Raw genomic sequence first — 12119 nt, 5'->3', positions numbered from 1 at the left:
CTGAGACTTTCTCCTTGAAATAGAAAAGGTGAAAGATAATTTAAAAGAAAATAACGTTAGTGTTACTTAATACCTTGACCTTGTACAACTAAAATGATCTGCCAGACTGCTTCCCATAATTTGAAAGATAGTAGGTAATTAGCATTTAAGGTAAGCCATTCTTCCAGGTTTATAACAATTGCTATTTCTGTTTTCTGATTCTTTTTATATAATTTCCCTAGTACATAAGTTTTTTTTTTTTTTTTTTTTTTTTTTGAGACGGAGTTTCACTCTTGTTACCCAGGCTGTAGTGCAATGGCGCGAACTCGGCTCACCGCAACCTCCGCCTCCTGGGTTCAGGCAATTCTCCTGCCTCGGCCTCCCGAGTAGCTGGGATTACAGGCACGCCCCACCATGCCCAGCTAATGTTTTGTATTTTTAATAGAGACGGGGTTTCATCATGTTGACCAGGATGGTCTCTATCTCTTGACCTTGTGATCCGCCCGCCTCGGCCTCCCAAAGTGCTGGGATTACAGGCTTGAGCCACCGCGCCTGACAGTACATAAGTATTTACCAATGTCTGTTATACTGTACTTGGTTAAATGTTGTTCTGTTTGGTTACTGTGCTTTTTCTACTAGAATGTGCATTTTCTCAAAAGGGGGACTTGTTCTTTTTTTGTTTTATTCTGTAGCACCTAATAGTATGTGAAGCAGAAGGGAAATACTCAACAGATATATTCTGGGTGGCAAGATCACTCCTAGAAATTTATTTGAAATCAGTAATAGTGACCCTTTCCTGTAATTGTTTTAATATCTCTCTGGACAATTTAATTAACTGGTGGCATACATTTAAGGTGGAATTACTAGCATTCCTTGGATTAACATTTGTTATTTAGTATTTTAGCTGGAATTTTAAACATTGTACCATTATGTTCAAAGGCTTTGTTTATTATATTAAAATCTTATTTATTGTTTCTAGGAGAAAACAGGTAACTAATATTTGTATCATGTATCTCCTCAACATGTAGGGTTCTAGTAACTAGTTTTTCTCTGCTGACACAGTATAAATCTCAAGGTTCAGTCACTGAGGATTTCCCAGGTTGCTATTGTGTTGAGTAAATATAGTATCCTGTCAGTTCTACTTTTGAGGCATGAGTTTTAAAATATATCAGACATCACCACCTCAGTGGTGTCTGATCAAAATTACTCTGTTTCTTTAACTTTGGTGGGAATGGATGGGTTTGTTGGATATTTTCAAGTATCTCTAGGAAAAACTTGCCTAGAGCAAATCTAGAATGAACCAGTAAATTGATATGTTCTTAATAGCTTACTTGCTGTAACTGGATATGAATCCAGCTATTTTATCTCTCAGGGACTATATCAGATGTTGACACCAAAGATGAGTGTGGATGGGCTACATATTGATAAATTAAAATTGGTGACTATTATAATACTTTTTTTTTTTTTTTTTTTTTTTTGAGACGGAGTTTCGCTCTTATTACCCAGGCTGGAGTGCAATGGCGCGATCTTGGCTCACCGCAACCTCCGCCTCCTGGGTTCAGGCAATTCTCCTGCCTCAGCCTCCTGAGTAGCTGGGATTACAGGCACGTGCCACCATGCCCAGCTAATTTTTTTTTGTATTTTAAGTAGAGACGGGGTTTCACCATGTTGACCAGGATGGTCTCGATCTCTTGACCTTGTGATCCACCTGCCTCGGCCTCCCGAAGTGCTGGGATTACAGGCTTGAGCCACCGTGCCCGGCCTTATAATACTTTTATAAACAGAGAAAGAGACGTCAGCATTCAGTATTGGCTGCTGAAAGCAATGAAAAGAGCAATAAATGAAGGGGAGTTCCTGTGGTTGCTCTGGGATGGGACAGTTCTTTACATTGAACCAAAATTTATATTTGAGTCATATAATAAAATTCTTTTTAAAACAGAGGCTCCATGAGATTTCTGAAAAATGAGATTTTTGTCTATATTTTTAACCTCATCTTTGAAGGATTTTATTAGTGAGAAGACTCTTTTGACTTGAGATCTATTGTTAAATTTCAGTGTGTTTTTAAGAAAATAGTTTCATGAATGTAATTAGGTGAATTTTTATCAAACATTTACCAAGAGCTCTGTGATGTCATTGGTTTACACATTTTTGGTTGCATGTCTTAATGCTCTCATCTATGACTCTGGTTTAGTGAGTGTGAACAAATATTACAGTTTGATACCCAGAGTCTAAAGCTTCTTAATTTAGGAACCTAAGATCTTCCCAGATGACACCCCTTTCCACTTTCATTGTGAGAAGTTATTTCATAATGGTAATAAAAGGTCTAAAATATATCTGAGGTTTTTATCATTTGTGACATTTATGTGTGTATGAAACTGGAAGATAACTATAAGCATGCATGGTAAAATGGATATCTTTAACCTTTTAATGGATAACTGAGCAGTGCACCTGGATATGTTTGCTAAAAAGAAATTCAGATACCCTGTATATTTTTTTCTCTTCCGATCTAGTGTGTCTGGTTACTGCTGAATAGTTAAATTTGATCAACTTACTCGTAGTAACTTAACCTGTTCTGCTTTGGAATCATAAGCTAATTGCAATTATGTGAATGCTTTCGTGAAAGAACAATCATCTTTGTTTATAATTTCTTTGTTGCTGTGGATTGAGAAGTGCTTACTTTTTGGTGAATTCTAACATGTTTCAGCTGGAAAGGAGGAGACACATGTCAATAGTCTTTACCCTGAAAGCAGCATGGGTAATAAGCATTGACTCTAACGATTTTAGGCTCCTAAGAAGCTTGAAGACGGACAAAAAGTAGCAACCCTTTTTTGGTTGCTGGAGTAGTTCATGGGCATGGGATCTGAGGCATTGCTGCTCTCTGTTGTAATCCATAGTGGTCCCTGACTTCCTGATGTTCATTTTGAGCTTTGTGATTACGGTAAATGTTAATTTACACAAAGCAAAAGGACAAAGATAAGACACAGATGCCTAACTAAGTGGCCTGAAAAATGCCTCTGGGCTATGTGCATGAAATTGTTAGCCCTTAACAGTTGGGCCTGTACTCTGGAAAAGAGACCATTGTTGCAGGTTTACGACACTATGGATCCTTCACTGCTTTCTTCTCTCTACCACAGCAGGAGTGTACTCGGGGAGCGAAGAAAGGAGTGATTTGGGGAAGGAGAAGGCCCAGAGCAAAACCAAATTTAGAATCAAAAGTCACTTTTGTAGACTAATATCATTTAATTCCTTTCCAATTAAAAAAAGGAGGAGACACAGGTCTTACAGTTTTTACCCTCCCCTGGACCTTTGGAGCTTCTTAACTAGAAACTTACACATATTAGCATTTCATGATCCAAAATTTTATTCTATAATTGGGCTTGACAGCCTCTGGTTTTGAGGAGTCATGGAAAGAAAATTCAAAGCACTTCTTCCCACTGCCTTAAACTTAACATCAAATTAGGAAGAAAAGGAATGCATGGAAAAACTGAGAACAGTTACAAAATAACTAAATACTATTATATCATTCCTATATCCTGCAGTCATGCTTTATTGTCCTTGACAGCATAAAACGTTATTAATATCTAGCAATTATTTTAATTTTCAGTTTCACCGGTACAAGATGTAAACTCAGCAAGGTGTGTATATACTATGTTGTAATGTGTTTTGTGAATCATTTGTGTTCTTTGTTTGCAAGCAGTGGTTAGAAACTATCCTAAGCAAGGTGGGGATTTGTGTAAAGGAAGAACGGGATGGTGGCCTGAGATGAAGGCTGCTCCTGGAATCTCAGCAGCTACAACTGACAGCCTTTTTCTTTAGGATGCTTCCCATTGGTGACAGCATCTCAGACTGTTAACCGCTTTCCTCCTCAATACTCAGATCCAGATTCCCAAGGGAGAGTTGCTGACTGGCTCAGGCTGGAACACGTTTCCCGGCCTGTATCACACTGTGGCTGGGGGATGGTTCCTATGTTTGCAAAGTAAGGGAAAAAAGAGGGACTGAACATGCAAAAGCTAACCTGGAGTTAATTTCGTATAGGAAAATAAGGTATGAGGAAACATTTGTTCTGGATTGTTCTTATTTGTAAATTGTTTTCCAATAGTCTAATATGCTATGGACCTGTAGTGCTTTTCTGGAAGAAAAAATTGAGTTAAATTGGTTTTTATTATTTTAACCTTAATTAAATAATGAAAATTAGCTGTGTATTGATTGCAAAAACAAAAAGCATACACCAGAAACTTTGCTTTTCAACTTTGAGAACATAGAATTTTAGTCCTGCCTTTTGTTTCTATCATGATGTTCCAGTTTATTTCATCACTCCGTGATGAGGTACATTTTTTCGTGGTAAAGAAGCTTACCTTAATATTTTCTTTGTCTTTAATCTTAATGTAAGAGTAACAGTCAGAGAAAATTGGTAAAATATATACTGTATTAGGGAATGTTTTGTGACTGCAATGAGAACTAATTGAATTTTCTTTCATATATTTATTGTTCACCTTAATAAAATTAACATGTATTTATTCTTGGTATTTAATACAAGAAGAACATCATATAAGGCATTATAAGCTTATGTTTTTCCTCAGAGAAACCTGCTGCGTAACATGCAGCCACTTGTGGACTCATGCTGCTTTTTGTTTCTTGGGGTGTTGGTGGGGGAGTATATTTCGGAATTAAAAATGGTTCAAAAATCGGCCTCGATATGAGAGCCTGCTGTGTGGTGTTGTGGCACCGATAAAAGTGTGAAGGTGGTGTCAGCATGTGACCGGAGAGCCACTCTGCCACCTGCCATGTGGCTTGTGAGGAGCCACTAAACCTTTGCATGCCCAGGCCACCCCATCTGTGGAATAGAGTCAATACCACCTGTTTCGCAGGGGTGTTGTGACGACTGAGAAGAACAATGTCAAATGTTTTTAATACTTAGATGCAAGGATGACGTCAGTGAAATCTGTACTGTGTAAAAGCTACACAAAAATGGGCAGACATTTGGTTAACTCTGCCAGATGCTGAAATGTATGTTCAGAAAAGCATTTTACCAACTCAGAAATATGACTTATTTCTAGGGAAAAAAAGTTAAATCGTATCTGGGAATTATTGCTAAATGTTTTCTCTATTGATTTAACTGATCCAAAAACAACGTTGAGATTCCAAAGCCCTTTGTTTATATAATTATTAATTGATTGTGTTCTTTTTGGTTAAGTAATATAGAACATACAGCTATGATCATTAAAAGTATTACATTCAACAAGAGTGACTGGGACCATAAGTGTTATGGGAGTTTAGCAGAGAAACAGGAGGTAGTTATGTGTAACTGTTAATGTGATTAGAAGATCAATATTTTTGTAGGGAATAACCATTATCAAGTTTGGTTTGTGGAAAATTTGAATTGAGAAGGAAATGGTATGTCTCCATTAGGACAACAACAAAATATCTCCCATCATTAATTTAGTACTATCGGATAATAAAATATCTCCCATCATTGATTTAGTGCCATCATTTATTTAATAATGTTTCATGATTCTCCTAAGTAGCCGCCACAGTGCTGGCACATACTACATGGAGTTGCCCATGGAGCCATGTCGGAGGCAGCTCCATCTGCCCTTTATAATATGTAGCTGGGAGACTGAGGGGGTGCTCGTATTTGAAACTGTTTTTGGTGATGGTGCTCATATTTCAGATTCTTTGTTTTGCATCTGCTAATATGTGACCTCTCCTTGGACCAGTATAATCTCTGTTTGAGGACGGTTGCCTGAGCTCCCAAGGTGAATTTTGCATATTTACATAATCTAAATATTTTAGGTTAGCATCTAAATAGGGACTTAAAATTTGAAGCTTTATTTGTTGCATTTTATAATATATAGCATGCTAAAACTTGTTTCGTATAAAGATTACTTCATCAAGAAACTCCTTATGAGTAGCCCCTTCTCAGTTCACCTCAGGACCCTTCTGCATAGTGTGCATTTTAAGATTAAAAGTTATACCCCAGCTGCCCCACAAAGCACTAGTGAGCAAATATGAATAAACGCTTATGTTTTTCCCCTAAATTCTACGTAGGATAATCCTAGGATTTTTCTGGTATATTTAGCCGTATTTCCACACTCAGCTAAACAATTTAAATATTTAAACCATATAATAATCCTTAATGTAATATTGGTTATTGAAAAATGTTGGTATTTTTTAATAACTAATATTTAGTGAGTGAGCAAACTTTGTACCAGTGTATGACTTTAAGTCTTTTACTGCTGAACTTTCCAGCCTGAGCTAGTGATAAACTTGGACAAACTTAAGCCAGTCATCCATCACACCATCTGCCGAAGAGGGAATGAGAGGGGAAGAGAGAGAGTGAGTGAGTGAGTGTGTGTGTGTGTGAACCATCATCTCTTTATTATGGTTAATTCCATCATTACTACCTCTCTTGGTGAAATATTAGCTAAGAGAGGAAGCTTTTGTTACACAGTAAGAACATTGTCATTCACTACCAATGACAACTGTTTTATCAAATGATTTATGTTAGTGTATCTATAAAAGTAATTTTGTATAAATTAGGAGACTTACTTTAAGGGTCTACTCTGAAAATTATAGTAAGATAGTTTGTTCTTAACCTTGAGCAAATGATGAATTTTTAGGCAGGATGGCATGCACATGTAGTCTCAGGTTCTCAGGAGGTTGAGACAGGAGGATCACTGGAGCCCAGGAATTCAAGGCAAGCTTGGGTAATATCGTAAGACCCCATCTCTTAAAAAAAAAACCTGGTCTGGCTTTGATAATAATACCTCATTTGTTGTTTGTCTCAAAATTACCAAATATTTCATAACAACTTACTAAAAACTTATTAAACTTAGCATATTTGTAACAAGAGGAACTGAAATGCAGGCAAGAATTACCCTGTGTGTTCCTTTTTAAAAGGCTAAGATAAATAGTGTTCTTTTGGTGTGTAATAATGTCCTAGGGTTCTATCAGAATTGAGGATGAAATTGTACAAGTGTGAAATTATAATTTATACCAGGGAGTTTATTGATTTTGCAAGATTGTTTATAATAGAAAAAAGATTGGAAACAATCTGAATGCATCTCATTATGGGACCAGTATAATAAGTTATTATATACCTACATATACAAAAGGATACAATACAGCTTTTCAAAGAATGAGATGATTCTGTTTGCAAGGTTACAGAAGTACTAAAATTTGTCACGTATGAAAAGCAAGCTGTCCACATGTATATAGTTTGTTACCATTGTATATGTAAAATAAAACAGAATATATGTCTTATATGCATAAATCACCTCAGGAAGGACACCAAAAACTTGTGCTAACTGGTTGTCTTATAGCAATGCTACGAGACACTCTTCACATGTTACTGTGCATACTTCTGTGCCATTTGGTGTCTGTATCACTTGTAGGAATTTCCTATTAAAAAATAAATAGTAAAAAATAATACCCCTGTTCCCTTTTTGGTATCACTTGAAGGTGTTGCTCAGCATTCGTTTCTGTCTTCCTGTGCCTTGCCAAAGTGTGTCTTACAGGCTTTAGCCTAACACTGCCAAGTTTGTTTTTTTTTAAGTGTGTGTCATACATTAGTCTTCAAAGAGTTCTTTGCTTTATACAGTGCAGAACACCATGGAAATAGGTATTTGCTTTTTGAAGATTTTTTTTAGCAGGGCCCATTTTTCTAGCATCTTTGTGACCTCATGATTGGTAATGATTTGGTAAAAGTAGGTAACATTCAATTTGTTAAAAATAACCTTGTGGATTGGGCATAATGGAGCAAGATGGCCAGACAGAACCCTTTACCAATTGTTTTCTCACAGGAACACCAGATTTAACAACTATCCACACAAACAAAAATCACCTTCATAAGAACCGAAAATCAGGTGAGCCATCACAGTACCTGGTTTTAACTTCATATCACTGAAAGAGGCTCGGAAGAGGGTAGGAGAGACGAATTGCTGATACCACCCCTTCCCCACCCCCAGAAACCATGGGGTGCTGAGAGAGAATCTGTGTCCTTAGGAGCAGGAGAATTCAGTGATCGTAGGACTTTGCATTGGAACTCAGTGCTGCCCTTGTCACAACAGAAAGCAACACTGTGCAGAACTTACCAGTGCCCACAGAGGGAGCATTTAGACCAGCCCTAGCCAGAGGGGAATTGACCATCCTAGTGGTCAGAACCTGAGTTCCAGCAAGCCTAGCCACCACAGGCTAAAGTGCTCTGGGGTCCTAAATAAATTTGGAAGATAGTCTGGGCCACAAAGACTATAGTTTTTGGGCAAATCCTGGTGGTGTGCTGGACTTGGAGCCAGTGGATTTGGGGGGACATGTGACCTATAGAGATACCAGCCAAGGGAGTGCTTGCGTTCTTCCCCCTACCCCAGGCAGCACAGTATGCAGCTCCAGGAGAGGCTTCTCCCCTCTGTTTGAGAGGAGAGGGAAGAGTAAGGAGGATTTTGTCTTGCAGTTGGATATCAGCCACAGTATAATAGGGCACTGGGTAGAATACTGAGCTCCCCATCACAGGCCCTAGTTCCTGGACAAATTTCTAGACATACCCTGGGCCAGAAGAAGGACCCAGTTCTGGCATGATTCATCACCTACTAACTAAAAAGCCCATGAACCTTGAATAATTAGCAGCGTTACCCAGGCAGATAAGGAAAATGTGCTACATAAACAAAGCGGAGTACTATTTGACCATAAAAGAGAATGAAATCCTGTCATTTGCAACCACGTGGATGGAAACTGGAGGTCATTATGTTCTGTGAAGTAAGCCAAACACAGAAAGACAAACTTTACATGTTCTCACTCACTTGTGGGAGGAAAACAATGACACTCATGGAGATAGAGAGTAGAAGAATGGTTACCAAAGGCTGGAAAAGGTAGCGGTAAGGGTGGGGGGTGGGGTGGGGAGATGGTTAATTGGGTATAAAAATACAGTTAGATGGAAATAGATCTAGTATTTGACAGCACAACAGGGGACTACAGTCAACAGTAATTTATTATATATTTTTAAACAACTCAGTATAATTAGATTTTAACACAAAGGATAAATGCTTGAAGTGATGGATACCATATTTACCCGGATATAATTATTACTCATATGCCTGTTTCACAATATCTCATGTACCCCATAAATACAAGCATCTACTATGTACCAACAAAAATTAAAAATGAAAGAAAAATAGCCTCGCGATCAAGCTGAAATAGTCACTCTTGGGCAATATAGTTTTGATTGGTGTGTTTTCATGTTACACAAGGATGTTGCCAAAGTTTTTGTTGCAAATAACATCCTGAGTTTGTTTTTGTGTTAATCTTGCATAGAAGTTTAAACATATATGTACTCAGCTGTCGTGATTGTGAAAACTTGTGCTTTTTTCCATGTTTTTTAACCTTATAAATTGGAAAAGTTATATGGTTACTTAATATTTAGTCTCCTTTGTACCTAATTTTTAAAATTTGACTTTTTACATTGTGTTATTTATTTATAAGCTTCATAGAATAGAAATGTCACCATGGATTTATAGTACGATTCTCAGTGTTAGCGGTTCTGACCCAGGATATTACTTTATCCAGAGATGAGCAGGTTCTAGGGATCTGTCACTAACCAAACCTACCAGACTGGTTTATAAATTTGAGGCCAAGGATAACCAATATTTGGGGGAGATTCTTGTTAAGTCCATATAGGAATACAAATTTCAGGTCACAGAGTTGCTTGACACACTCTTAGGATGATGGGAATTATATGAATATTTACAGCAAGTTAGGGTAACTGGATAGATTACTCTTTTTTATCTTAAAGATTTTTTTTGTGTGGAGATGGAATATCATGGTTAGTTAGATTGCCATAATCCTCCATAGCCAAAGACAGACTAATTGCTCTGTGTTTTTTTCACGTTTTTTTCCTCTTTTAAGAAGAAATATGATTTTCTGTCTTTCAGAAACCTGAATTTCCCAGTTTCCATATTCTTTCAGGATACTCACTTAGATGCACTGCAGGGGGGAAAGGAGACAGCCAAACTGTTAAAACCTTCAACAAATCAGTAAACGGGGCAAATACTTGGGTTCTCTTAAGTTGGCCTTTTGGCAGGAAGTCATTAATTCACTTTGGAAGGAGATATGTTATTTGCCATATTTGTCATCAGGCTCAATTTTTTCTATCTTATATTTTAGGGAGGAAATAATGCTGGCCATACAGTTGTTGTGGATTCTGTGGAATATGATTTTCATCTCTTACCCAGTGGAATAATTAATCCAAATGTGACTGCATTCATCGGTAAGTATATATACTGAACTGCATTCCCCCCCACCAATTGACAATGACATCTAATTTTTATTGTCTAAACTGATTTTGTCTCTCACTAACCAGACGGTTCATTGATCTCTTATTAATTTGGACCTTGTTACCTTCTGACTTTGGCTTTTTGTCACTGTAAGGTCTTTTAACGGTAATACTTTTTGGAATGATTACATTCATCTGTGTTCATTGATGATCTTAAGAAGTATTAGGTCATTGAATCAGTTTTCCAAATCCTTTTTTTTCCAAATACTTTTAACTATGACTCATAGCAAGAAATACCAGAGGTTCATGAATTTATTTTGAACACTTAGGATAAATGATGCCATCTGATCTTTTTTGCTCTACTTTTTAATTTTCAAAAATCCTAATCACAACCTACTAAATTGATTTATGACCATTAATAGGGCCTGATTCCCCAACTTGAAAGATACTGATCTAGTGAGTACTGTGACCATGTTCCATTTGCTTAAAATTACATAATAACTTTCCTTCAAAAACATATTTCACTTTGTTGCAAAGAAATTTTAAACTGTATAATTCTAGTATAATTCTGAGTATAATTCTAGTGTTTTATATTCACTGTATTATATTCCATTGTGTATTTAAGTTATATTCCTATTTAAAACTTGGAATTATTTCTGTGGTAACACCCTGTTAAATCAGAATGTCCTGTAAGTTACACATGTTTGTGTTAAAGGTAAAGATGTTTGCAGTTGGGATTTGTTTGTTTTCCTTTAGGAAATGGTGTGGTAATTCATCTACCTGGATTGTTTGAAGAAGCAGAGAAAAATGTTCAAAAAGGAAAAGGTATGAAAGAATAAGTCTACTTGGTGACCAGTTGTTTTTCATAAAGTTTTATTAGGATCTTATGCCAGACAAACAATGTGTTTGTCTTATACTTTAAAATTTCAGGCTAATACAGGACAAATTTCTAATGTCAGTTATTAAGTCTTATTCATTATAAACAGTATTTTAAACAAAAGACCAACATCTTTTGTTATTGTGTTAAGTCCTGACTTTTTTACACATTGGTCATCCGCAGACTTATCTTAAGGCAGCTAGAATTACAATATATAGGTGGCAAAACTAGCAAAGCCCTGAATTTGCATAGTCAGTCTTGCTTTCTAGAGGATCTAGAGGATCTCCTTTGGTTGCTGTAACTCAGGGGCAAAAGGGAGTTTTTTTTCCCCACGCTACACGGATATAAGGGCAAGTGTTTAGGTCCCTCCTTCGAAACGAAGGAAATGTTGCTTTTCTGCTCTATATCCATGCCCGTCTCCGTAAAGTAGTCCTGTATTCCTTCCTTTATTGATGTCTTGGATTTTTAGAGGTTTACATTAACCACGGCCATCTCGTTAGGGTATGAGGGGAATTTGACACTATAATTCCAGGTTAAACATCCCCAATACACAAATCTGAAATCCAAAATGCTCCCCAAATCTGAAACTTTTTGAACTCAGACATGACACCACAAGTGGAAAGTTCCATACCCGACCTCATGCAGCGAGTCACGGTCCAAACATAGGCACACACACAGTTTCTTCAGTGTCTCCGAGGGAAAAAAGACCTTCTCCCCTTTCAGCTTTCACAAACCTTTTCCATGCACGCCCAGAGTCCCCCACACAAGCATGCCCACGGAGGGCAATAAAGTGGCCTGTGTGCTAGCTGGACATGCCAACTGTGGTAATAAATGAAATAGAGCGTACAGGTGGAGACCAGAAGCCTGCCATTGTTGGTTGTCGCTGCTCTTTGCCGGCTGACACAGATGCACTAGTGCTGCTTAGTTACCCTAAACACATTTTTTTCGCTGTATTAAGGGTATGTCATATTTTTTACTGTTAAATACTTATGTGTGAAT

The 12119-nt window shown here is 37.3% G+C and overlaps 1 protein-coding gene across 1 annotated transcript in view; it reads left to right on the top strand.

The window, feature by feature from the left end:
• Positions 1–12119, top strand: part of ADSS2 (adenylosuccinate synthase 2) — a 41972-nt gene that overhangs the window by 3539 nt on the left and 26314 nt on the right. The window contains exons 2-3 of the mRNA XM_039464213.2: positions 10135–10237; positions 11000–11068. Coding sequence (XP_039320147.1) covers positions 10135–10237; positions 11000–11068 — 172 coding nt within the window. The remainder of the gene's footprint in view (positions 1–10134; positions 10238–10999; positions 11069–12119) is intronic.

The sequence above is a fragment of the Saimiri boliviensis genome, chromosome 14, assembly GCF_048565385.1.
Source record: "Saimiri boliviensis isolate mSaiBol1 chromosome 14, mSaiBol1.pri, whole genome shotgun sequence".
In the NCBI taxonomy this organism is placed as follows: Eukaryota; Metazoa; Chordata; class Mammalia; order Primates; family Cebidae; genus Saimiri; species Saimiri boliviensis.
This window is presented reverse-complemented; position numbering and strand designations above follow the sequence as displayed.